The sequence below is a fragment of the Cololabis saira genome, chromosome 1 (assembly GCF_033807715.1).
Source record: "Cololabis saira isolate AMF1-May2022 chromosome 1, fColSai1.1, whole genome shotgun sequence".
Lineage (NCBI taxonomy): Eukaryota > Metazoa > Chordata > Actinopteri > Beloniformes > Belonidae > Cololabis > Cololabis saira.
The window spans coordinates 14,393,601-14,421,598 of record NC_084587.1 but is presented as its reverse complement, the minus strand read 5'-3'; the positions used below and the strand labels follow the sequence as shown (position 1 = coordinate 14,421,598).

General features: G+C 40.0%; 2 protein-coding genes across 2 annotated transcripts in view; one reads left to right on the top strand and one right to left on the bottom strand.

The window, feature by feature from the left end:
- Window positions 1–4: 4 nt before the first annotated feature.
- serping1 (serpin peptidase inhibitor, clade G (C1 inhibitor), member 1) lies at window positions 5–9,728 on the top strand. Its single transcript, XM_061745066.1, has 11 exons — window positions 5–128; window positions 445–492; window positions 646–754; window positions 841–1,008; window positions 1,146–1,445; window positions 1,620–1,835; window positions 3,607–3,750; window positions 3,850–4,053; window positions 4,157–4,296; window positions 7,984–8,206; window positions 9,265–9,728. The coding sequence occupies exons 2-11, from the start codon at window positions 445–447 to the stop codon at window positions 9,510–9,512; spliced, it is 1,800 nt and encodes a 599-aa protein (XP_061601050.1). The 5' UTR covers window positions 5–128; the 3' UTR covers window positions 9,513–9,728.
- Window positions 9,729–10,301: 573 nt separating this feature from the next.
- The window catches only part of doc2d (double C2-like domains, delta), an 83,742-nt gene continuing 66,045 nt past the window's right edge, over window positions 10,302–27,998 (bottom strand). Inside the window, exons 9-11 of the mRNA XM_061745179.1 lie at window positions 27,501–27,582; window positions 27,135–27,231; window positions 10,302–13,264 (exon numbers count right to left, since the gene is read on the bottom strand). Coding sequence (XP_061601163.1) covers window positions 13,125–13,264; window positions 27,135–27,231; window positions 27,501–27,582 — 319 coding nt within the window. The 3' untranslated portion in view covers window positions 10,302–13,124. The remainder of the gene's footprint in view (window positions 13,265–27,134; window positions 27,232–27,500; window positions 27,583–27,998) is intronic.

The window sequence follows — 27,998 nt, the reverse complement described above, 5'->3', positions numbered from 1 at the left end:
ATTGTCAGTTGCGGCACAGAGACGCGGATAGTTGGAGCTTGCGGGTGAAATGAGCTGTATTGGATGAGTGAAAACAACAAAACAAAAAGTGCCGTTACTGAATTTGGACACTTGGAAATACAGGAGCTGTGAGTTTTATTACGTTTTTTCATACTTTTTAATGATCAATCAATGAAAAGAAGAATAAGTTACTGTAAATATTGGTTTTAACATCAATATTTTGTCCTAACTTTTAATGGGAGTAATCAATAGTAGATGTGGTTATTATTACAATTATTATTATTATTATTAATTTTCATGAGTGAATAATCACTCAACGGTTGAGAATATCACTGTTTCACAGGTTGCGCCACATATTGATCTTTTCTCCGGCTCAATGCCATTTTATTTTGGAACTCCCCTCCTCTCCCCTCACCTACCCTCCTCTTCTAATTGCCTTTGCAGATGAGGCGACAGACCATAGCCTTCCTCTTGCTGCAGCTCACTTTTAAGGTACATGAATGTAGAAACACCTCTTTAGTGCAGCTGGCACAAGCCCGATACTTCCCTTGATTTTGAGATGAGTACTTACGCCTCAAACTTTTATAACTCGCACAGATGATTGCTTTTCTTCTAGTGTTTTATATTTTGTTCCCTTTGACGCAGCTTTCGTCATGCACACAAATCCAGATGATGCAGGGATCCTCCGTGGAGCTTCCCTGTTTCCATTCAGGCAGCGACTTCGCTGAAGGAAATATCACCTGGAAATTCAATGGTCTTATTATGCTTCTTGTCTTCGGTTCTTGGAAGAGACACAGCTATACAGATATATCTATCTCATCTCTTTTTCTATACCTGCAGGTAACGACATAAATCCCACTGGGGAGTCATCTGGCTCAGTGAAGGTCATAAAGAATGGCTTGTTCCTCTCTTTATCACCTGTAACATCTGCCCATAATGGCAAGTATCTTTGCTTGGTAAAGAAGAACAACGAGGAGATGATCAAAATATATGACCTTGTGGTTGATGGTGAGACACTTTCCTTATATCAAACATGCATGCGTTGTTCATTAAACCTCATGCACATTTGAAATGGAAAATAAAAAGCGTGAATCCAAAGTACAGGTTGAAAGGTTTGTCTGTTTCCCTCCTGTTTTCCTGTGAAGGATCGCTCCGCTACACTATTACGGTGGCTGAGGGCTCTGATGTGACGCTCCCATGTTTTTTCCCACCTTCCCAACGAATCACCACCAACGCACTGTGGTTCAAAGAAACAGGGGACGGTAAAAAAACAAGGCTGAATCTTGAAGATGACTCGATACATGAAAAGAAAGTGGAGCTGCTCTACGGACTTGACCCAGAGCAGACCATCATACTCAGACGAGGGGCAGCGGAAGATGCTGGAGTTTACATCTGTGAATCTGCTGGAGGGGAGAGGCTCAGCACTCTCAACCTTGTCTTTGAAGGTAGATTGGGCTGTTCCCACATGCTCAATAAAAGAAATGCTTTTAGATATGACGCCAGTGCTACAATTTGATAACTTTGCATTGAAGAAGAAAACAAAGGGAGCATTTTCACCTACAAGGTGAAGGAGTGAATCAGCCGTACATAACATAAGTCACGTCTTTACTGTGTCTTAGCTCGTCCGACGACTCCTCCGCGCTCATGCCAGGACTTCAATGAAGTGTGGGGGCCCTGCCAGGACGAGAACAGCCGCACAGCCGGACCCCTTCTGCAAGAATCCTTGACAGAGTTTTCTATGAAGTTGTATTCTCACCTTCGAGCACAAGAACCCTCAAGAAACTTGCTCATCTCTCCCATCAGCATCAGCGGGTTTCTCTCACATTTGCTGTTAGGTAGGGAAAAGATGAGTAAACGCTTACGTTTTTGTAAATGATTAAGACTCGAATTCACAAATAGTGTCACAAAGAATTGCTTACCCTGCCTTTAAAAAAAAACCAACTCCACCTCAGCTGATTAGTATTCATTGCACAATACATTTTATTTTGTTTAAAGCAGCACTATGTAACTTTTCCACCTTAATATAATATTTCCAGAGTCATTGTGATGGTACATCAACTTCCAACAGGTTTAATGACACCTCTGTCATGGTCTGAGGGGTCTGTATCGCCTTCACTGGCACTATGTAACTTTGAGGTGCATGGTAGGAACCCTGCCACACTAAAAAACTACAATTTTTTACGTTTCACATTTCACATTTTTTGACTGCTTTACGGCATATGTCACTTCCCCCTCCTTCCCGATTCGTAGTCGAGACGAAAATGGGTGGGGCTTGGAGCGCAGAGCACAGGAGAAGCTGGTAACCCGTTGCTGCGTTGTGGCTGCAGCAGCTCCACACATAACAGACGTGGGGAAAAGATCGCTAATGGTTTAACTTTTCACTGCTTTCCTGCTCGGAGGAAGAACCACGGAGGCCGAGTATCTGAGATAACAAAGAGTCGTCGGCTCGGTTGGATCGCGGCTGTAAGACGACCAAACATAACCTTCCACACAGTATCACAAACAAACACTCACACAGACTGGGGTCTGATCAAAACACGGGTTTTATTCCCCACTTCTCCAGCTAAACGCAGTTGCTGGCCAGCTCTCTGCGGTGCGATTAACCCCAATCTTCAGATAAAACTAGTTTGTTGAGGAAAAGATATTAACTCTATTTGTAGCTGCAAAGGAAAGAAAATAATCTCACGAGGAAAACAAAAATATTGCTCACGCCTCGGAGCCTCTTCAGCATAATATAGCAGTCAAAAAAAAAGAAAAGAGAAGTAAGAGTAATACAAAACATGTACTGTATGTTGTACTATTATACAAATTTATTGAAACACATGGCGAGTCAAACATTTACCAAAGCAGCTGCCAAACACTCCTAAACAAGGTAGCCAGAGACGTGGGTTGTGCAGAAATGCGGCAGTAAATCCTCATCGGAGCTCCACTCTTTGATAGGGATTATCATAAGAACCCAAACCGTTAATAATCATTATTTTCTCCATATACCAGTCCCTGGCTTCCTTGTTTAAGGTATCCCGGTAAATTCCAGTTCCTTTAGTTTCCAGCAGTTTAACATCTTTTTTTTTTGCGTTCCGTCTGTTCACTTGGTGAAACAGAAAAGTAGTTTTGAAAGTCCGTCCCGTCTTCATTCGCTATCAAAACAAATGCACGCGACGGGGACAGGACCTTTCCGGCAGTATGCGCTGGTGCTCATGGGAAACGTAGTGTTCTTTCTGGTAAAGCACTACCGCTTTTGTCCAAAGGAGCCGCCAAACTCAACAAAAGCTGAAAGTTACATTGTGCTGCTTTAAATTAAAAGATATTAGCTAGCTGATGAATCACAACAAGAGGTAATATATAGATTTATTTTGCATGAATAATGATCTGCTGGTCAAAGGTGTAAAAAAGGAAAATGTAGGGATAGTAATATTTTATTGACAATAATTTATATACTTTGTTCTAACAAACCTAACCAGACTGATAAGATTCAGAAAAAAGACGGCTCATGGCAAAATGTCACAGAAATTATTTATATTAAATCTCAGACATATCTCGCAGCTTTTTCTACTCTTTTGAAGCACACAACTTGTACTGCGTTTGGTTACTGTTTTGTACTTTTAGGTGCGAGAGGTGACACGCGCAGAGCCATTGAGAGGGCCATCTGCCTGCCTCACGACTTCCAATGTCTTCACTCCCAGATGAAGAAGATGAAGGAAGAAATGGCCCATTCCTTGCAAATGGGTTCCCGAATCTACTATAACCCAGGTATTAATACCACAACCTGCACAGCCGAGAGGAGAGATCCAGACGTGAAGCTAAACCACTGTCTAGCTCTTTGATACATTTTTCTTTTCTCTTCTTCAGAAATGCATCTGAGCGAGTCCTTTATCAACCAGTCCATTCAGTACTACGAAGCCGAGCCCGTAAAACTCCTTGCAGACAGCGGGGAAAACATTCAGATGATAAACAACTGGGTGGCGAATCAGACCAAAAACAAAATCACTAATTTGATTGACCATATATCCCCCAATGCTCAGTTGATCCTTATCAACGCTGTTTCTTTTACTGGTTAGTACAAAGTATTTGTGTGTGTACATGTGTGTCAGTGCTTGAACATTTGTGTGTACCTTTAAAAGTAAGCACTAATGACCCGTGTGTCCATGTGCTTCAGGTCAGTGGATAGTCAAGTTTACGAAAAAGTCACAGAAAGGACATTTCACAAAATTCAACGGCGATTTAGTAAAGGTGCCCATCCTTTATGATTCAAAGTACATGGCGACTGTGACGCATGTGACTGAGCTGAAGGCCCGGGTAAGCAACCGCTGGCTTAACACATCCACACATCCATTCTTGGGCTGTAGGTTCGGGGGGACTGCTCTGACATTCTGGGGTTGTTTTCTGTGCCCTTCTTAGCTCTGCTCATAACTCTGTTGCTGTGATGCATTGAGAGGTTTACCTTTAATGGGAAGCCTTGAGCCTCAGTTCTACAGTCAGTATAAGCCCTCATTATTATGCAGAGAGCAGCCTGAAAGCATATTCTTTGACTTTTGTTTTAAAAGAAATATATTAATAACACTCCTGAATAATGTTCTTTTTCTGTGAGATTAATCTAGATATAGATGTCTGCACATTTCATGGTTGACTAACCATTGTGTTAAACTCATAGATTGTATTAAAGTAAGTGGACAAACTTGGCAAACTCAAAAAGAACACGAATGGGACCCTCAATGGCCCGGCACACTTCTAATTGGATTGAATCGAACTGATCGTTTCTTTATTAATCCCCAAAAGAAAAGAGAAAAATATATAAGAAAGTAAATAGATAGTGTGAGGTTAGATTCAAATAAACGAGATGAGAAACTGTTGGATGGTAGGCACGGCCCGGGTGAAATCTCCAGAGTTCATCACGTTGTGCGGCTTGTTGTCGAGCGACAAACACAACAAGATTCTGTCACATGCAGCGCTGCAGATACAGAGATCCTACTTCACCATCACATGTCCAGGATTATTACACCACTAATTGTTAAGCACTGAAAGAACTTCGGTCAGTCTGTGTGCACCTCTTTTTTCCAGCACAACACTCCTACCGTCTCTTATTAGCATCCCATGCTCATCCAAGTCGCCTCCGTGGGATATCACACTTATGGTTGCCACCTTTCAGAAATAGAAATAAGGGATGCCCCGATTTCAGCAGCGCAGGCACCAAAAAAAAGGGACATCCCCAAAACTTCTTAAATGCATAGAAATGTATTTACTTTATATGAAAAAACAAAACGCTTTGATTTAAAGTTTAAAGAGCTTTAATAGCATTGAACTTTCATGACTGTACAGACAGCCAACCATACTAGTAAATGAAATAGCCTCTTATGCTCTGTATGTCCACAACAGCCAAGATGTAGAATATAGCCTACAGGTGAAGAATATGGTGTAAAAGTTCATTTATTTCAATAATTCAAGGTGAAAATAATATATTACATAGTCTTATTACATGCAAATCAAGATATGTTAAACCTTTATTTGTTATCATTTTAATGATTGAATTGTTTATTGATTTCATAAAATATTAAAACATTTTTAGATTTTTTATTTGGGGTTTTCATAAACTGTGAGCCATAATCATCAAAATTATAACAAATAAAGGCTTGAAATATCTCACTTTGAATGTAGTGGGAAATAATATATTTGTTTCACCTTGAATTTAATTTACTACGAATGAAATTTTGCAATGTATTCACATTTTCAGACCTTCACCTGTATATTATGACATCAATAAATAAGAGCATAATATATGTCCGTATTGGTTCAATACGGAACGCAACTTTTAATTCCCAATTACGTAACAATTCCGTATTTCAAGGGACGGGTGGCAACCCTGATCACACTCCCCATGATGATGGAGGGGGAAAAGTTGACACTACCTCCTTTTCCTTTCCATTCTTTCCATTTTTCATTTAATTGGTTTTGGAGGACTTTTTATTTTCATTAGCGTTTCTGCTACTTCCGTTATAAAAAGTTTTGTAAAAAAATTGTAAAATCCTCTAGATGACACTGAATCCAAACCAGCATAATCATGATGATGATGATGATGATGAAAAAGAACTGCCACAGTCTGACGAGGCAATGAGGACAGGAAACAGCCTGCCACTTGAGTGGCATCATAACTGACGTGGTGTTTGGGTCCATAGGGCTCCATCTATAGCCTGCTAACTAATGCTAAACTAGTACCCCACATTCAATCTGATCAAATGTGTCTATCCATCCACATTTATGTTGTTGCTGCTGCAACAACATTTGAAACAAAAACTGCAAAAGCTTTAATGAGGACTCAGACCAAAACCCAGCGGACTTTCCGTTAATTGACCGCAGCCTGCGGGTCCTTGGGGCTTTTCAGAACTGGGTCCCCATGGAAGTCCGGTTAGTCTGGTTGCAGACTTGGCCTAGTATCAGCTGTTCAACAGCACATGACATATTATTCTTACAGTGGTAATAGTTATGAGAAGTCAAGATTAAAACAATCAGCAAAATTGTATTTTGATACTATGATCATGTCACACATGTCCTATTGCGTAACAAGTTGGGCATCGGCCTGTAAGATGAGACTAAAGCCGATTGAAACAGTTTATAAACAAGCTCTGAAAGTATTGGATAAAAAACCAAAAACGTACCATCACTGTCAGATATTAAAAAAACATGAGCTCTTAAGTTGGGACAACACTGTTAAACACACCGACGCTATCCTGATTTACAAAATCCTCCATGGCATTACACCTCCTCCATTACAAGATTTTGTGAAAAAAAATTCAAACAGATCAACAAGAGCTGGTTCTAGAGGTGACTGTGTAGTTCCTTTTAGAATGTGCCTTTAGCCAAGCCACTTTTTCTGTTCGTGCTTCCCACACCTGGAATTCAATACCAAACACAATACGTGAACTCCCGAATCTGTCCTCTTTTACCAAACATCTTAAAGCTTGGCTATTGGAAGAACAACACTGTTGCCACAACCGTGCCTAAACATGTATATTTGTTTAATGTCAGCTAATTGTTGGGGTACCATCTGCAACTTCTACTGAGTACATACATAAACATCACTGCTCTATTATCATTACTACAACTCCCTCTTCCTCCATTAATATTTTCGCTATTTTTTATATCTTCATTGACTTTTTAAGTATTAGGGCTATGTGCAAGGCAAGACGCACTTTATATTCCTAAAATGGGTACTCCCAGTACCATAAAACTGTCATTGCTGGTATTTAATTAATGTAATATGTATTGAGTATTGTGCATTTAAAATAGCACTTTATATTTACTGTGCAATCGGGCAATCTGCAATATAATTACGCACCTAACACTTTAACACTTCAGCACTCTGCACTTTAATCAGCCCTTTGATATCTAATTTTAGCATGTAATATTACTGAAATTCATATGGTCCCCCGACCCTTGGCCTGTATGTTTCATGATCCACTATACTTTTCATTGTTTTTGCTTTTCTTTTCCTTTTCTGTCCTATTGTGTTTTTAAGGACACGTTTTCTCTCTTGTAATTGCTCCTCCTGCCTACTGGCCATGGAAGCTAACTGTTCTACTTGTCGTTACTGTTGTTTTATTGATTTTATTATTTTATGTTGTTGACATTAACCTGCCGAAGGTAAAGATGAAAATTAGCCGTTGGCTATAATCTTGCATATTTACATGTATATGTCCATTAATATGTATTGTCCCTGTTATAAATAAAATAAACTCAAACTCAAACTCAAGAGAAGACAGTGCTCGTCGCTAAATGGCCGAAATGATGACAACTCAAAAATAAAAAAGGACTGGCCCCTAATTATACATAAATGTATTACTTTATACACTCTATACTTTATTAGATATATTAGGTTTACCCAGTTAAGTTGGTGGCGAGTGTATGAATCTGACTGGTGGTTCATATAAACAGGATGTTGCCTCTTGGTTAAACCTTTTATTTCATGCATTTATTTGTTGTGTTTGGCAGGTGGCGAGGTTTGCTCTCTCAGGCAACAGCGGTCTGTACGTTCTGCTGCCTAACAGAAACACGCTGGCTGACCTGCAGCAGGTAGAAGAGAAGCTGACCGACGCAGCTGTGCGTCGGATGGTGGAACAGCTGGCAGCGACATCTCCGCAGCACATCGAGGTCACTCTGCCCCAAATCAAGCTGGAATGCGAGCCAAACATGGACCTGCTCATCAAAAAATTAGGTTTGTTCATGTTCCATGATCCCGCGTGCCCGTCAGACTCAGATGTTGCCCTGCCGTCCGCGCTTTCAGCCTCGAACAGCAATCAGGCGGCATTTGTGATGTTTGTCTTCCAGAGGTGGACAGAGTACTCGACCCCAGTACTTGAGTAAGAGTACAAATACTACTGGTCAAAATTTACTCCGTTACAAGTAAAAGTAGCTCAGTCAAAATATTACTCGAGTAAGAGTAGAAAAGTACTTGCTTTTAAAGGTACTTAAGTATCCAAAAGTAAATGCTTTTAAATTTACTTTAAGTAAAAGTAAGAGTAAGAGTAAGAGTACATTTCTTATTTTCCACATCAGTAAATTACTATATTTTTTTCTAAATTAATTTAAGGATCTTTTAACTCTTGTTTCTGAGAATTCGATGTTGAGTTGTTGAAAGCAGAGAGGTAGTTCTGCTTCGGCAGACACAAACATTTGAAAATAAATGTCTGTGGTTTGTCTGTGCCCTCGTATTTTACTCGGTCGAACTCAAACATTGAGTTAAGATACGGCCAAGAATTTTGTGAAAATCCCTGCTCCGAGTCCGGCTCATTATCAGACTCAGACGACTCAGCGGATTGTCTTCCTTCTCCTGACGCAGGCGTAGCCATTGTTGCGGCTCTGTCTTGACAAACGCAGGCTACTTTGGCGGTATCGTTTTGAGAAGGCTTGACGTATTTCCTCTTTACGTACATCCCAGTGGAGAGCGTGCACTGTGATAGGTCTCCTCCTTTGACAAAAACAGCTTGTGTCCAATAGGATTTTAGGGAATAAGAAAAAAGAGCAGACCTGAAAGTAACGAGTACTTTTCAGCCTTCCTAGAAATTTACTCGAGTAAAAGTAAAAATATTTGTCTTGAAAATGTATTCAAGTAAGAGTAATAAGTACCAAATAAATCTAATACTCAAGTAAAGTTCAAATCCTCTGGATATGTACTTAAGTACAGTACTCAAGTAAATTTACTCTGTTACTGTCCACCACTGTTGTCTTCTCATTTAATTTCTGTGTATCTGATTGTTTTCCCTCTCCGATCAGGTCTGGTCTCCCTCTTCGAGGATGCCAACCTCTGCGGCCTGGACTCCGAGGGGGAGGCCAAGCTGGACCAAGCCAGACACAAAGCTTTCCTCGCACTGACCGAGCAAGGAGTCGAAGCCGGCGCCGTCACCTCTTTCTCATTCTCTCGCTCGCACCCTAACTTCTCAGCGCTGCGGCCTTTCATCCTGCTGGTGTGGAGCGATGAAGCCAAAGTGCCTCTCTTTATCGGCAGGATGACTGATCCGTGAGGCGCGGAGAGGGAAATCTACCAGAGGCAAATGAGGAGGAAATACAATACATGTTTAATGAAAGCAGCTTTTTTTTTTTTTTTTTTTAAGAAAAAAAATAGTAATGAACCAGATAAGATCAATTTTGCTTCAAGTATTTACCGTAGTGAGAAATGTATGGAGCCAAATCAAGGCCAAAAGTTTTGCTAATTTGAAAATAAAATTTGAACCTGAAAATTCTTTTTTACAGTTTCAATTATTTTTTTTTCAGTTTCAGAACTTTTTATTTCAGTTTCAAATCTTTTTTTCAGTTTCAGATCCTTTTTTTTCAGTTTCACTTCTGTTTTTTTTCAGTTTCAAATCTTTTTTTTTCAGTTTCAAATTTTTTTTTCAGACTTTTGGCCCCGATCTGGCGTGGGGGGCGTGGCATCAACTGAGAGGGGCGTGGCATCATGAGTGACAGCAGAACCTGAAAAAAAATTGAAACTGAAAAAAAAAAGATTTGAAACTGAAAAAAAACAGAAGTGAAACTGAAAAAAAAAGATGTGAAACTGAAAAAAAAAGATGTGAAACTGAAAAAAAAAGATCTGAAACTGAAAAAAATATTTGAAACTGAAATAAAAAGTTCTGAAACTGAAAAAAAGATCTGATACTGAAAAAACTGTAAAAAAGAATGTTCAGGTTCAAATTTTCAAATTAGCAAAACTTTTGGCCTTGATTTGGCTCCATAGAAATGACCCCAGCCGGCACAGTCCATGTGGATTAAAAGAGAGGCCCAGGGGAACCCTAGTGGACTGGATAAGTGGATTTAGTGGGAGTGGGGGTGGGGGGGGGGGGATCCGATACGGTTTTAGTAAAATATGAACAAACCCCAGTGGGACACATTTTGCAAAATAGGTTTGTGGAGTGCCAGCAAACATTTTAATCAATAAATTTATAATTGCACAACACACACTGTATTCTTCCTGTTTTATGTTACTGAATAATTCATATGAAGTCAAAGCAGGTCACATGGAGCGCCAGACGCCCACTGAAACAGCTTCCATTTATTTCAATGAAGTGGTTACACAAACCCACCACAGGATGGCAGCCACACTGCTGGAATGACACTGACGATAAATACACAGACAGCAATCATGACTTCCCATCTCGTTGCCGGGTCAGCCCTCCTGCATCGTTACCACTGATATAACACTTTCAAGGAAGACAAGTGCAAAAGTTTGTGACAGTAAAGGTTTTTGTTTTTCCGTTAAAGCAAGTCCTTGCTTGGTCAAAAGCACAGCAACTGAGCGAAAAAAGACCCTGAATTGTTGTGTTTCACAAACAATTACACAACTGATGACATAGACTGTAAACACATCAGCAATCGGAACGATCAGCTAAGGCTGCACACTCTTTTATGCAAGCTGATAGGGAATTGTGAAACATGCAGCTGTATTGCAGATAAATGATTACATAAGCAAAGTGGGGGTCAATAGACAAAGAGTCAGAAAAATCCTGTGAGACTGTAAACAACAGGTCCAGTGACAGAAATAAGCAACCATCCAGGCAGAAATGGGAACTGAAATTTGATCACTGTCACCCAGCCTGGACACAAAGTACTGATTATTCTCAGAGAAACGAAAACACCCAACGTGTTGTTGTTTTGGTTTGATTATCTCACTGCTGACATGCTGGGATTTTAAAATGTGCATAGAGAAAGTACAGAATAAACCCACCTCCCTTTTGAAGATATTTAAGATCTAACTGGAAATGGGATGAAGCCTTCAAAAGCTTTTATGATGCCAGAGTCTCTTTTTTTTTTCTTCCCTTTTAAGGGATTGGAATAAACTCAACCCAGCGCTGAAGCTAATTTTCTGTTTCTTTGTTGGCAGTCGACATTCACAAGATTATCAAAGGACTTGGCACAATATAAGCAGCTGGATTGTTTCAACAGCTGGGAATAAAAAATAAAAACCCAAGTAAAACCCAGAGGCCACAGACGGCGGCTGTGGGTGTACGTTTGTGTTACCAGAGCTGCTGTGACAGATGAACCAGGAGAGGGTATCTGAGGTCCTGGAAGGTGTTTCGAACAAGACAGCGACAGTTTTTATACATCGTCAATATGCAGATTTATGTAGAGAGATGCATTTTGGATTCTAGTCTCTGAGTGTTTTGTATCAAATCAGTTTCCAGACTGGGAGCGATTCCTTTTTTTTACTACCTGAGGTTAAGCTGTCTGCATGGGCTCTTCTCTGTATTTCTACTCTTAATTATTTAGCAGGAAATCATGCATTTGACAGACAAGGTTATCTATACCGGAGCATGAAATATGTGCTGCTATATCTTATATCTAAGAAGAGATGGCATGAACAGAGCACTGATCAAAGCAATGACTCCCTCTGATGGTTGATGCAAAATGTTACCTCATTTCATCTGCCTGTGTGTTTAGATCCTCACGCGGAGGGCATGCAGTAGTGCGCTTCAAGCACTGGGCGACTCACGTAAGTCACACCACAAATGGAGCAGTGAAGCTTCTGCTTTTATGAATTAAAAAAAATGTAAATCATTGCCTTGCAGGAATAAAACGTTGCATCATCCGCGTGCCTCTGCAGGAGCAGAACTGGAGTCACTCAAGTTCTGAAACGCATCTTTAATCCAATTTGAAATCTGCTTCGTTAATGCTGCAACATAGTAAAAGTACAAGCGATACATCCAAAAGCAATATCCGCTCCTTCTGCTGCAGACGGAGCGTCGGTCTTTCATTGAGAAAGAGAGCAGATATTATGTGTCAGGACAGATTTCTTTCCTAAAGTTGCTCTATGACTGTCTGGAAAGTGGAGCGAGAGATTGCACGAGGCCCGGCAGTTATGAATGACAGTTTGTCTGAGTGCTCCCTTGAATTAATCTTTGTCCCTTGCCAATATATCTCCACACCTCAGTGCTTCAGCAGTTGGGTGGAAACTTTCTTAAAATGGGGCATGGAAAGAATACAGACAATAACACACACACACACTGCACATACAGAGAATGTAGGCACTCATATTGTCATAACCTCCACACGAACACAGATGCTGACACATCACCGCCTGACCGCCAGCGACAATCAAGAGACATAAAACAGAAAACATAAGAAGGTATGAATCCACCGACTGGATCATTTTGTGCTTCAGTAGTATGACAGTTATTTTGCATCAGATTGACAGCCAATAAAACGACAACATTCTCATTCCTGTAACTACGGACCACATCATGTGTCACAAGGGCGTACATCTGGGCACTTTCACTCGACGACTTTTTGAGTACTTTAGCCTCAAGTCAGTTCAAAAAGTTAAGACTGAATGAATATGAATAAACTTCCACGATACAGTGAGGTCTGAGCACGATTTTGTGAGTACTGTTTTGTTTTACGTCAACACTTTAATGAGGACATCATCACAATTTTGTATTCAGATTACACCTTATTACCGTCACTAATATTAGTATGATTATATACTAATACTTTGTGCTGTATTCAGTGGTAATACGACAGATTTGAGTTTCATTTCATTCTTATTATTGCATGTTTTATCCTTTGGACTTTCATCAACCATCGTTCAGTGAGACAAATGGGTAAGTGCGTGCATCGTTGTCTGCATGGATGTCTAGTGCGGTCTAGTCCGGCTTGTCGCTGGTCGGCGCTCCTTGCTGCGTCAGCGTGTGCCAGTATTCGACTTTCTTCCCTTTGTTTTTGAGACACTCGAACCAGTGTCTGAGTCTCTGTCCGTTCGCGTTGATGCCCAGCTCCACTCCACCTGCACAAACAGAGACGGAGCGTCAGAAATAGAGAGAGAGGAGGCGAGAAGGATGCTCTGGCAAACAGGCCAACCTTTCATTTGGTTACATTTGAGTTGAATCCATTCAAATCCAAGTCGGTATGATTTCATTTAAAAGAAATCCCAGTTAATAAAACTTTATCTACCTGAGGAAACCAAAGGATTAAGTTGAATATTCAGTAGTTTCCTCACCCTGAACCTGAAGGAGGCAGCAGTGGAGGGGATGAATCCCTTCTTTACAGAAAGAGACAAAAGCACACTGATGACTGCCATCTGCCTCAGCAGGTTGGTGTCACGGTCTCGGGGGATAATCAAAGCTTTCAGTTTAGCCTTGTTTAAAATCCCTGCTTTATTTTGTTTTCTCTTGTGTATTGTAATTTTGTCTGACTCCCATTTTGTGTTTTGTTTTGCTTGATTTCTTGTTTTATGGTGTAAATGCTAAGAAACACTCAGGCTTCCAAGATTCTTATGTACATTTTTCCTGCTTAAAGGATTTTTTTTTCTCCTACACACCAATAGCTAACGATTAAGCTTTCATCTGCCACCTATACCCACTTTTACATTTAGTGTCACCGGGTCTGATGGCAGCTATTCCAACCTTCCTTGGATGAAAGGCAGGGGTACACCCTGAACATAGAGATGACTAAATGCACACATCCGCTCAGGAAACACCAATTAGCCTTTGCAACCACGGGGATTACATGCAAACTCCACAGCTGGGATCTGAACCAGAAACTGCTGTGAGGTAACTGCGCTAACAAGCACGCAACCGTGTTTCCCTAACTGCTTTCATATCAACAGAACCCTAAAAACGCCACCCAGTCATTGTGAGTTACCCTATCAACGCCACTGGACCGTTGACTTGTTGGACTGTTGCTATTTCAAGTCTATGTACTTCAGAGGTGCAGCTTTGAGGACAAGTTTGACAAAACGGGAGGTGCTTTGTTATCTTTTGTCATAGATATATATAAAAGCTAGATGACTCAAGGCAGAGTCTCCAGCGTCGTTCACCGGCGGCCATCTTGCCACAGGAGAGCTCGCTCACTCATAACATTGTGTTTAATGGTGCATGTACCACTTAAACAACCTTAACTTGCTCAATTTTCAACAGATTTTCAAACAGTTTGGTTTGTTATGAACGTCAGAGATGTAGTTATGACACTGCATACTTGTGAATAATTATAAACATTGAAAAACGTACTTTTGTATGAAAATAACAAGAAACAGATAGCTATGACATGGTATTTATATTTAATGAATATTTCTATAGTATTCTTAGTAATATTTATATTTACATTATAACATATATACATATATTATTACCTTATAACATATGTATATATATATATATATATATATATATATATATATATATATATATATATATATATATATATATATATATATATATATATATACACATACACATGTTATGATGTCATAATATAAATACATCATAATGTAATAATATACAAACATGTTATACTGTAATAATAAATATATATATGTATATATATATATATATATATATATATATATATATATATACACATATATATATACATGTTATAAGGTAATAATATATGTATATATGTTATAATGTAAATATAAATATTACTAAGAATACTATAGAAATATTCTTTTAATATAAATACCATGTCATAGCTATCTGTTTCTTAATATTTTCATACAAAAGTACGTTTTTCAATGTTTATAATTTTGTTTGGTTGTTTAAGCAGTACATGCTCCATTGAACACAATGTTATGAGTGAGCGAGCTCTCCTGTGGCAAGATGGCCGCCGTGTGACGACGTCGCTCTGCATTGGCAGCAGCGCGGACGAGTCATCTAGCCTTTATATATGTCTATGTCTTTTGTTTTCAAAATAAAAGTGGCGGGAAGTTAGCCCGCCCAATCAAAACAGCTATTGCTGACAGGTGGGTTTGTACTTGATACGTGAGCTGGTTCTTCATATTATGTTGATGTTATGTTTGAAATTCCAACAGACATGACATCATCAACACAATCGCTTACCCTGGCTTTAATTACCTCAGAATACTAGCAGCTATTTAAGCCATTTGATTATAACATATCATATATTTCTTTTTAAAAGGGAATGTTTAATATGGCTTATTGCGATGCATAACTGCTGCTGCTTTTTAAATTCTCTCCCTTGCTGAAATGGATGAAGAAATCTTGAATTCCTCATAAAACGCTGTGATATTTGAAGCTTGTTGAGCAAACTTTCAACCAAAGGCATTTCAAGATCTTTTTAGAATTTAGAGCTTTTACTTCTACAGCTTTTACATTTCAAATAAAACCTATGCATCAAAACAGAGACCAATTTGTCATGTTTCACACAATGGGGCTGCCAGGACACCGGGATTCACACAATCTGAACTATGAAACTCAAGACGGGATTTGTTTAATAGTGATGTCATCAAGGCCAGAGAGAAAAGTCTGAACTACAAATGAGGCACTACATCTATCTATCTATCTATCTCTATCTACATCTATCTATCTCTCTTCAAAGTGTTCAAGATGGAGCTGATTTGACCCGTGTTAGTGGGTAATTCTAACCAAGTTACTTTCAAAGGGCCATAAGAGGAATTTATTTGACTAGAAAAAGCTGCACTCTCACTAGTTAAGTGATACCATGCTGTTCCCGGGCAAAACTGACCCTCCCTCCCATTTTGCCTGCCTGCCTGCCATCGCATTACTCCAGTCTCAATGGTGCTTGTCCGTGATTGCTGCTTGTTCGTACGTCACCACCACGTTGTTACATTAAGCACCCGTCTGTTTACTTGACATCGAGGTGGTTTTACAGACTCAGCACAATGGGGGGGAAAGCATAGAAAATATGACGGCAAAACAACCAACTTCAGCAGTTGTGTGGTCATATTAGCTGAAACACACCAGAGCACTCAGAGATGGCAGCTGAATGCAGAACAATATTTATTGCAACAGAGTGTTGGAGGAGCTGTGTAGAGGAGCATCAAATCAGGGGCGGATCTACAGGGGGCAAGGGGAGCCAGCTGCCCCCCCCGCACTCAAGAGCTTTGCCCCCCACTCATTTTTATGTTCTTAAAAAGATACTAAAACAAATGACTATTCTGCTCAAAAGCCCCCCAATGCATTGAAATGAGGCCTGAATTATTCTTTTTATTTTTAAAGAATAAAAGATCATCTTTGGCCCCTTAAAGGGGACCTATTATGGCATCTAATCTACTTTAAACAGGACTTGAATGTCTTAAAAACAAGCTTTTGATTGTTTTTGCTAAATAAATTAGAAATTCAGCCTCTGAGCCATGTCTTTATCATCCCAGTCTCTAACCTCATTATCTATGTGGGATTCTGAGGGGGCGGGGCTATGATAATGAGGCTCTGTGCTGATTGGCTGCCTGAATGACGCGATACACCGCTACGAAAAAATGGCGGACGCTCCGGCCGGTGGAGTTACACCGTGTCATAACTGCATGTGATGCGAGCGAGCGTCAGCGACAAAATTAATTCCATTGCTTTATTTTCTATTGGACTGTCCTAACTGGCTGTGAGCGATGCAGCGATGCAGCACTGTGCGCCATTTTGAGCTGAACATTTGTTGGATGCTTCTATTTTCTTCCTGACGCTCGCGTTGAAAGCCGGTTGAAAGCGCTGTAGGAAACAGTCATGGATGAGGAACGGCTGATCCAGTTGTCAGTGGTTGACATTTCCCCCAGTTTGTTTCTGTTTTGCCCCGCCTGTGTCCCATCTGCCCTGATTGTCTGCACCTGTCTCGTTATCCCCTGTGTATATATGGTCTTGTCATTCCCTTGCTCCTTGTGGTTCTGTACTGTGTTTTCCTCCATGTGTCCTGCCTGTTCTTGCTCCAGTTTCTTGATCCCTGTTTCCGTGAGTTTTTGATCCTGCTAAGCAGCGCTTTGTTTTTTGGTTCTTGCCCTTTTTGTTGGAATTAATAAATCCTTGTTTTTTTGAGAACTCTTGCCTCCGGCCTCCCACTCTCTCTCCTGCATCTGGGTCCTCACCACACCAACCTGACACCAGTTAGTTGAAATGAGAAGTTATCTCTATGATACCTCCTCATTTCACTACAAAAACCTCAATAAAGTGGCAGCTTTAGTGGGAGGCAGATGGACAGAGAGCGTCCGATGTCACGCAGTGCGACGCGATAGTCAGACGCTCGCATGCAGTTAGGGCACGGTGTTTAGTTGTAGGCGTGGTTTGCATTTTGGTTACGTAACGAAAGTGAGCAGAATCTGAACGGCTCGTAGAAGCCACATCACACTGGACGGCTCATCCGGGCGGCTGTACAGAATTTGGTTGCTTTCCTCCTTCTCTGAGTTGGCAGGCTGAGGGGAGACCACTTTATATATGTTAAAGCAAGAAAAAACTTGTTTTTCATAATAGGTCCCCTTTAAATACTGAGTTATGCCCCTGCATGTGCTGCGAATCTGTGTGACGGACCACCTGCCAGCGCTGTTGTGTATGAGACGAAAGCGAGTTGGCAAACTTCCGTTGGCTAAATAAAATTCCACAGCCCACATCTCCACTGCACTGTGGGAATAATAAAAGTTTATCTTATATAGTAAAGCTGCACAATTAAATTAAAATGCATCATAACCGTTGAATAAAGAGGGTACAGTGAAAATAGGTAGTGCTGTGGTTAACGTTTTGTAGTTTCATATGGGTCACTTGTGTTCTTACTGCGAAATATTATTCAAGGAGTTCAACCTTTTCACATCTTGTCACTTCCAGGCCAAAATGAAAAGAAAATTTGAAAACAGAATTATTAAAAGTTATTTTATTCAAAAAGTGACCCGGACAAGCGAGCCGAAGAAAGGGATAGAGAATAAGAAGAGAGATGGTGTAGCATTCAGGGGGTTCAGACGTGGGAGCCACTGAGAGAGGAACAGAGCAGCAACAAAGTGAGGAAGAAGACAAACAAGGGATGAAGACAAGAGGGTGTCAGGTTCAGGAAAAGAGATGGATACTGAAGAGGCAAGCGATGAAGATGAGGAGGAAAGAGATGGCGGGGAGTCAGAAGAATAACCCTCAATTTCAGCCGAACCAAGTGGTATGTTTTTCTCATCCATTTGAAATTCCAGTGTAGCAACTTAAAATGATACTCAATCAAATAACGTGGTTTAAGAAAAATCCTCTACTCTAAGCTGAGATTACATTAATGCGCTGCACTATTATGTATGTCATATGTTACTAACCGAGTTTTTCTGTTGTTGATACTAACTGCTTGTTGGGCATGAATACTTTAAATATTCCCTCAGGGTTAATAAAGTATCTATCTATCGCTTTACAATTAATCTTATTTTATCTCTATTTGCCATTAACCACATCCTGTGGTAGAGAAACAGCGTTTGGTCATTTTTTTGTTAATATGCTGTTGTTTTTTTCATCATTTCTTCCAGACATATCAAAATGCAAAGGGGGTGCATCAGTGCAACCTAATATAAAGACTTTTCCCAAAAACCTCCAAGGAAAGAAGTTCACATGGACATTGGAAATGTATGTGAGATAGTTTGTTTCCTTTATGAAAAATATAGCATCAGTAATCTAGTGAGCGATAATGAACTATAGTTCTCTATCAACATTTATTGCCATTGAAAAGAGCGGAAAAGAAAGAAGTAAGCTGACATTCAAGATCCAGTGCTCCAGGCAGAGAGAAAGAGAAAACACAAACAGAAAGGTAGCTAAATGGTCCATTAAAAGTACACGATGCACATAATGAATTATGTGAATTAACTGATATCTCTCCAGACAGAGTGCAGAACCCGCTAATTTAGCACCACGGTGGGTCTATCTGAATGTGTTTGACGCATGAAAGCGAGCCGCTAGCCCACCCAATATGATTAGCGGTAATGCTTTAACTGACTCTGACTCACAGCAGCGTTTAGTGTGTCATCATAAATAAAACACACACAAACAATCACCAAAATACATCAGCGCACCCGTTCAGAAACGTGACAAATTTGGAGAAAAACAGAATAAGAGCAAACAGAAATCATAATACAATTAGGGAACTGCTGACTGCTGGTGCTAAGAAAAAGTGTTTTTAGATTAGTGCTGTTGATGCAATGGTTGAAACGCTGCATAGAAGTATTTCCAGAAGCAACATGCAACAAGGGATTAAAAAAGTGAAATCACTTGGAGAGAAACAAATATATAGGTAGAGACCATCATCACTTAACAGTTACATACTGTTGGGGTCAAATTTGACCCGCTTTGACATTTAACATAATTAAAATTACCTTATAAACAGCATTTTAACCTGTAATTCTATAACTTTTACTTATAAAAAGCCAAAATACTTAAAAATGAAAATCTTGAAGCAGTGAAATTGTAAAGCAACACAGGAGTCCTCATGTTTGAATGTCCATAAGAGACTTAGGGCCTGATTTACTAAAGGTTTGCGTGTGTAAAAACGTGTGCAAACTTGACAGCACCCGCAAACCAAAGTGCCAGCTGATCTACTAACAGCGTGCAAAGAGGACTGCGTCTCTCAAATGCGCAAAATAGCACACGCAATTCATTTAGTACTTTTGCCCTGATGAATAATCAATATGGGGCGTACCCGCCAGAAATCGCTAAATATTGGGAGGGGAAAATGCAAATTGGTCCATTTACCACGCGCAATGAGATTTACCAAGCCTGAAAGTTTTTGCGGGGATTGTGATTGCGTCTGTATTTAATACGTTCGAAAGGACGGTGCTATTCTCCACATGCAAAAGGAGAAATATTTTATTTGAATGTTAAATCGAGTATTATTCAGCAAAAGGTTGCCACAGGAGGCACATTCATTTTTTTATTTGTGATAATAAATAAATCACGTGTTTTCATGGAGAAAAAAGTGTTTCTTATTGTGCGCCTGCCTTGTTCTGCAGTTGTCATACCCCGGTGTTGTGCCGTATTCAGCACCCCTGCCGTGAAAAGCACCCCCTCGTCTGACAAAAATGATATTCTCATTCTGTGTCACGTTCTGTTTAGCGTCCAGTTTTGTGTTAATGATTCATGTTTAAATGCGCTCATGGATTCCACAATAGTCATACTTTCCCACAATCACAGTCAGATAACAAAAATCGGGTAAATGGTTATTGATGTCATTAATTAATAGCCTGCTTACTGTGTTGTCTTCCATAATATTTGTAAATATATATAATATAAACTCCTAAGTATGTGTTTGTGTGAGTGTGTATATATAAATATATTGAAGTGTCAGTGTGTTGTTTTTTTTCTTGGTCTACTTATCATTGAATATACGAGGGGGTGCTTTTCACGGCAGGGGTGCTGAATACGGCACAACAATTTGCCTCTTCCACTAATATCTCTATAACTCCAACTCGTTAAATTTCATTTTGCGCTTGCGACTATATCCTGCTTTCCATACACTCTCCATGGCGCAAAGTTTGCGATGCAAACCGTAAGACGTGCAACACCTCATTTAAATACTGCTGTTTGCACCTGTTATCAATTGCGCACGCAATCTTAGTTGATCACCCGCAAAACACACAACAACAGCACGCGCAAACTTTTTCAGTGCACACGCAATTTAGTACTCTTTATTTAGGATCTTAGTAAATCGGGCCCTTACACATGAAAAATATATCTAGAGTTCCAAATGTTATCTAAACAGTCCCTATTAGGACATGGTTTGGGTCATCTAAATAAATAAATAGGATCAATAAAATAAATAAATAAATAAGTAAATAAGGAAAAATGATAATAAAGGGGGGTTTAAAAGGTATAAAATTCTAACATATAAAGATGATGTAGCGGTGGGTGAGAGATATGAGACAACAATCATGGTGACGTTCATCTGCGTCCCATCCAGGTCATCGCTAAGCCCTCCCCTCGTCATCACTAAACCCTCCCCTCGGCTTTTACGACACATTTAACATAGGAGTATTTGCCAATACTAATTTCTAATCCCCTGAAAAAATGACAGGACTAAGCAAACAATACTTTGCACTGAACTTTGCCCAGGACATACTGATTTCAGCAGGACACGAGCGTCCCTTGAGGATTTCACGGCCATTAGCTTATAGAAAGTCCAAACCAGTCGGCAGGTTCGACTGGATAATAATGCGCAATGTTTTGTCACCTTGTCTTCCTGCCTCCGTGCCACTTCCATCACCTCTGAATATAGATCGATGGAGTGCTCCACAAGCATGCGGGATACCGCCGACAGATGAATGATCAACCATGTTCCCACGTGTTGTGAGACAGAAGAATGATGAGGATCTGAGGGCCTGAGGAGACGATGCAGATGGAGTCGAGATTGATGCACATGTTAGTAACACTTCAATCAGCCTGTTTGTTCTGGCGCTCCTCAGTTAATGGTGAATATGCAGTTCTACTTTAGAGCCAGCATCTTAAAAGTGTGATTTAAATGGTGCAGCTGTGAATTAAACCAGTGAGCCAGCCTCCCGACTAAAAACTTTTAACACCCCCCTCCCCTCAACATTTCCAGCCATTTCCTCTGGTACAGATGGTACCAAACCAATCACAAGGATGCAAACTTGGCATCTCCTGCATGATAATCAACGGACTCAGCAGTGTTGGAAATTTACATCGGCAGTCTCAAAGCCACGACGCCGTGAGATGTTGCCAGATATTGATCCCGCTGAAAGATATAGCTCTGGACTTCCTGTCCTGAGGAAGTGGGATGTAAACTATGTAATTATGCAATTTTCAAATCAATATTGTGGTCTCGGAGTCTGGACTTTAAAAAAAGCAATGCACGTTCTGCTGTGAGGCTGATTCACCCGATCAGAACTGTCTCTAAACCGTCTCTATGCCGAGTAGTTTAGAGTTTAAATACTGGTGTCATTGGTTTGGACTTGGACTTTACAGAGGCTAAATATCACAATGTAATACATTAAAAAAGGACTCACTGGTATTAATTACATAACAAGTTTTTTCTTTTCAGTTCTTTTGAGTGACTTTTAGAGATTTATTTTTGTTTAACTGTGGCAATGTAGACCTTTCTTGCAAAACTATCATCAGTACTAAAATTTCACTGAAATGTGGAAAACGACAAACTGAGAAGTTAAGGCTCACTCTCTACATCAAAATTCAGGTGCTTGCAAATTAATTCAACTCTTACATATTATATATATATATATATATATATATATATATATATATATATATATATATATATATATATATATATATATATATTAGGGCTGGGCGATATATCGAGATTTTAATATATATCGATATATTTTCAAACACGATATGGTACGAGACAATATCGTTTATATCGATTTAAAAAAAAAAAAAAAAAAAAAAAAAAAATTACATTTGTTTTTTTTATGATTTTGATATAGCTTATTTTGTGACAAATTGACTTGAATGTTTTATTTGAGATTTGCAAAAATGTTTTGTTATTTGCACAACTGTCAACCTCAGTGGAAAAGTCTGCCTGTTACTGTCTACATTGTATTAATTGCACAGTGTATTTTAATTTAATTGTTATGCAGGAAAGGGATATTTGTTTTCTTTTATTCAAGAAGCATTTTTATTCTATATATGCAGGCAGTTTATTTTTATTTCATTTGTTTTATACATTTTGATATTGTGCAGACCTCTGTTAATAAAGGTACCTGTGTGACATTTGGCACGAGGCTTTGTATTAAAACTGACTGTTTTTTTAAGGGTTTGCCTCAGAAAAAAATGAAGCTAACAGAGATGCTATGCTATAATGCTTTGGGGGAAACCCCAATTAAGGCACAGAAAAAATATCGAGATATATATCGAGTAGGGCTGTGCGATTAATCGATTTTAAATCGAAATCGGATTTATTAATCAAGACGATTTAAAAAAAAGGAAAATCGGAAAATCGATTTTCCTTTTTTGCAGCTGCCTGCATTACAGACAGAGCTCCTCTAGTCATCTTTGTTTGGTCAAGAAAATTGTAAATGTTGTCACTTTACTAAACTCAAGGAGGATTTACAGTATCTTTCAATTGCACTTAATTCCCAATAGGGAAATTTGTTTGCTATTTTTCTTTAAAAATAAAGATAAAATATTTGAAACAATTTATTCCATTGTCTTTTGTAGTTTTACCAAAAAAAAAATCGAAATCGAAATCGAAAATCGGGTTTTCAGAGAAAAAAAATCGGGATTTTATTTTTGTCCAAAATCGCCCAGCCCTAATATCGAGTATCGCCATTCAGCTAGAAAATATCGAGATGTGACTTTTGGTCCATATCGCCCGGCCCTAATATATATATATATATATACATATATATATATATATATATATATATATATATATATATATATATATATATATATATATATATATATATATATATATATATGGGCTGAGACCAAATATGCTCATAAAAGATGTGTATTGCCATTGATTTGGTAAATACTCCTACATTAGGACTCGTCTTGGGCAACTCACCCGTCACAAAATCGTGAAAGGTAGTCTCACACAGCAGCGCTGGCGCTGGAGAATTCTGTCGCACCATCATTATACCAAAAACAGCCAATCAAATTTCATGTGCTTTGAAACAGTCCAAGCCCCATATTCAATATCGTGCTGAGACTTTAAAGCCCAGAATACAGTTAGTAACGATTGAAGTCTCCCCGACTCAAAGTGAATGAAAGAAATACTGAGGGCACCACCCATGTGTACACACGAGCAAGGGACTAAACAAAAAAACGCTTCAGTTAGTCATCTCTCATGATTCGGACTACACATGCTTTCGTAATGATAAAACATAAGTTCTGACGTCTAGATTTGATCTAATCAACAATTTAACAATTTAACCCTCTTCTAGAGAAGCTGGGGCGGAGGGGGGATATCAAGAGCGACAGCAAGGCCCAATCTCAATACTCCCCCTACTTTTCTTCACTCGCCCTTCTTTTCTCCACTCGCACTTCTTTTCTTCCCTAACCCCTAAAAAAGAAGGGGGAGATTTTAGGGCACTTGAGATCTAGGGCACTTGGCCCAGGTGCCTGTCCCAATTTTCCTACTCCCCCTCGTTTTCATCCCTAACCTGAACAGGAAGCTGAGAGCCAAAAGCTGTTTTAATTTCAGCTGTAGCGCTGTTAATATGCCACTTTATTAAGTTTTAATATTTTTTCAGGCATAAAGGTAACCTTAAGATCCGCAACCGGGGCTCAGTTTATCCAAATAACGCCTGTTAAGAAATTTGACCCGATGTTTTCGGAGATGAGAAGAGCCGCCGGCCCCGGGGAGCAGCCTCAGCTCACCGCCCGAGAAGAGACGTGTCCGCCGGGTCAAGCTGCTCCGTCGTCCAGGGAGAGAAACTCTCTCCTGGGACGCAGCTCTGTTGAGAATTACGCTGGCTGAAATAAATCATTTAGGAAGATGTTGGTTTAATAGATGAAATCTAACAGTTGTAGCTACGCCTGTTAAGAAATTTGCTCCGAAATTTAGAGATTTCTGTCTGCCGGCTCCGGAGTTTAGGTCCGCGTTAAATAGACGCAGCCTATGGCGTAGCTTACGTAACCTACGGCGTCGCTTACGTAACCTACGGCGTCGCTTACGTAGGTTACGTAACCATATTCCGGCGCGATCTTAGCGAACAACGGACAAAAAAGGGATTATGTACATGCACTGAGTGAATATTATGAAAGTAAAATATTGGTTTGCGCCGAGAAATGTAATCAAAATGCATTTTTATGCAGAAACTAACTCAAAATATAACTAACTCCGCCATGTTTTTTTTTTTTATTCAGTCCGCAATTTTCATACCCCCTCGCTCGCCAAGTCAGCATCTGAAATCCCTTGATTTGAAGGGGCTATTCTCAGCCCCTAGCCCTCGTTATGCCCCCTCCCCCTAGGTGAAAAGAGGAATTGGGACACCACTACCTTCACAGGAACGCGCAAAAGTTAGGGTTAGTGAAGAAAACGAGGGCGAGGGGGAGTATTGGGACGCAGCCCAAGTCTGCGGGCAAGATGCATCTGAAGTTATGTGAAAGACAAATAACCTATTGCTTTGTAAATAGTAGGAATGGGTGATATTTTACCGTTCACCGTATAACGTCAAAAAAATTCCCCACAGTAAGAATTTGTCATCTCGCGGTAAAAACAATAAATTCCCGTTTATGACGTTTTTGTGTAAAGCTGATTTATGGTTGTGCGTTAAATCCACGCAGAACCTACGCCGTAGGCTCTGCGTGGATTTAACGCAGAACCATAAATCAGCCTTAACAAACATGGCGGAAGGCGGATCTGAGAGCGAGGAGCTCGTTTTTAAACGAGGCTCCAGCTCCATTATCTGGAACTGGTTTGGATTTAAAAAGCAAGGAGCAAACATCCTCTATTATATGCAGAGTCTGCAAAAAAACAGTGAGTGCAAAGGATGGCAATACAAGTAATTTATTATATATTTTACATTATATATTATATATTATTATATATAACATATTATTATATATAACAGCTGCTGCTGAGGTCTCCACCAGAGTGGTGTAATAATTGGTGTAGTTTAGTAGTATTTAGTATTCTTTTAGAGCAGTGTTTTGGGGGCTCTAAAGACTGAATGTGGTGATAGATTTATAGTTAAAAAGATGGAGTTGAATTGGTATTTTTTTTATCGTCATTTTTATCGTTATCGGGATAAATGCCAGAAATTATCGTGATACATTTTTTGGTCCATACCGCCCATCCCTAGTAAATAGACCCATGAACAAGATCAGGTAAAGTGAGAGCGAGCACAGACACACTTGATGCTGGAGCCGTGCTTGAGCTACACCCTCAGCGGTTGCCTCATTTTGCCCCTTCAGATACTGTATTTGCAAAATCTCTATTTACTTACAGCTGCAACAACAATATTTGACAGCTTTCAAGTAAGGTAATAGATGCATTGTAAACAAGAAAAGCCTACAACTGCAGGTTTGCGGTTCAGGTGCTTCACAGTACAGACGAGGTCTCTTCTTGTGTGCTGATTGCCTTCCAATTAACGCTCACATCAATCAGCTTTTCTCCTTGAGCTACCCACGAAATATCACCTTCTGGCTTGGCATTCTCCGCGCTTGTGCTCAGCCTATTAGCCCGCTTGTTATTGCTCCTTTCCTTACTGTACACCGGTGCAGCGGGATTGTAGCCGTCGTCTTTATCAAGTGCTTTTGTCCATTCTTCTTTGTCTCGGTGTCATTTCTCTCTCAGAACTAATTAACGTAACTGGCAGGCTGCTGCGGCTGAGACTGTAACGATAACGGTCACGGGAAAGGCTCTTATCCGGGGCTATATGTTATACTGATGGCCTTTTTGCCCACTAGGGCCGTAACTCACTTGGCTTATCGAAAGCGAAGTGTCTCCTTCCAAAAACCACGCACTAACACGTGCCCACAAACACACACACATTGGACCAAGTAAAGAGCTTTGATCTGAAGGCCTTGGAGCTCAGAGGGTGGTAATCCATCCCCGCTGTGTCTCCGCACCGGTTTCCCATCGGTCTTTAAGCTTCCGTGTGCTGCTTTTGCCGTGACACACACACACCGGGACATGGAAAGCTGTTTAACAGTCTGATTAAGCTGCAACCATCTGAAGTGTCAAACTCAGGATGTGGATGCAGAGAGAGAAACAGCCCCCTTTTTTGATTTCTCCTCTCCATTTCCCGTTACTCTCAAACTCCTCTTTGTCCACTCAATCGTTTCCCTCAAGCCGCATAATTACCCCTCATATCTGCACTCCTTTTTCCCCCACTCCTCTCTCAACCCACGCTTTTTTTTTTTTTTTTTTTTTTTTATATTTTCTGCAGTTGCTCAGCTTTCATTAAAATGCAGTCTCTTTCTTTGCCGCTGCTCCCCTCTCTACTCCTCCCCTCCACACTTAATCGTCTCCCGGCTTACCTATGAAGTCGTTGCTCATTCCCAAGTCGTAGTCCCACACAGAGATCTCAAGGGTTTTTTTTGCCAGCTGGTCCATGGTTACGTCGTATGAAAACTCCTGTGCAGGTGGCGTACACAAGAGAAAATTCACATCAATCACCTGGAAATGCAAAGACTGAAAGAAAGCCTGAATTCAGTAAAAGGTTCTGTGGAAACATATTCGAATGATGCTTGGGGAAGATGATCAATGATCAGTTTTGAAAGGATCTTTAGAAAGGGAGAATTATGCTTCAAACTTCAGATCATCTGGAGCTACAAAAGGTAATCAAAAAAAAGTAGGACGGGCGTTTTATCTGTAGTTATTTTAGAACAAGAGACACGTCTTACCTCATTAAATTCAGGATTGAGAGTCTTTTTCTTCACCGTGGTCTTGTATTTTGACTTCTTCCCCATGTCTGGCTGTAAGATGCTGAGAAGAAGAGAAGAAATAGAGCAAGAAATGAAGAGGAATTCAGCAGAACCGTGTTAATGCTCGGGATGCAGCGGCAGCTCAACCGTTTAAGCAGATGAAGCAGTGCCGCAAAAGAACCCCCAACAACATCACAAGTTAAAAATTACACACATGGATGAAGGACTGAGTGTCTGTTTCATGTACGGTTGTTGCAACTGCACAAATGCACAAACTGGCCAACGAAAATCATTTGATGTGTGAAGTTTCTGCTTCATGGCTTCTGGACTTCAGGACTCAATGGAGCTGCTTTTTTAAAGTTGCTCAATCGATGATGACGGATACGGAGAACTGATCATCTGATGTCTTTGTGGTCAACACCGGGTCACCGTCTCAGGTTCTTGGGTGATTAAATCCACTGTTTGAAACTGGCAAAA

Excerpts from the sequence above, each read along its gene's own strand:
- serping1 (XM_061745066.1), top strand. The coding sequence starts at position 445 with ATGAGGCGACAGACCATAGCCTTCCTCTTGCTGCAGCTCACTTTTAAG. Across the intron at positions 1,446-1,619 it reads TCTCAACCTTGTCTTTGAAG|CTCGTCCGACGACTCCTCCG; the intron begins GTAGATTGGGCT and ends ACTGTGTCTTAG. Across the intron at positions 1,836-3,606 it reads TCTCTCACATTTGCTGTTAG|GTGCGAGAGGTGACACGCGC; the intron begins GTAGGGAAAAGA and ends TTGTACTTTTAG.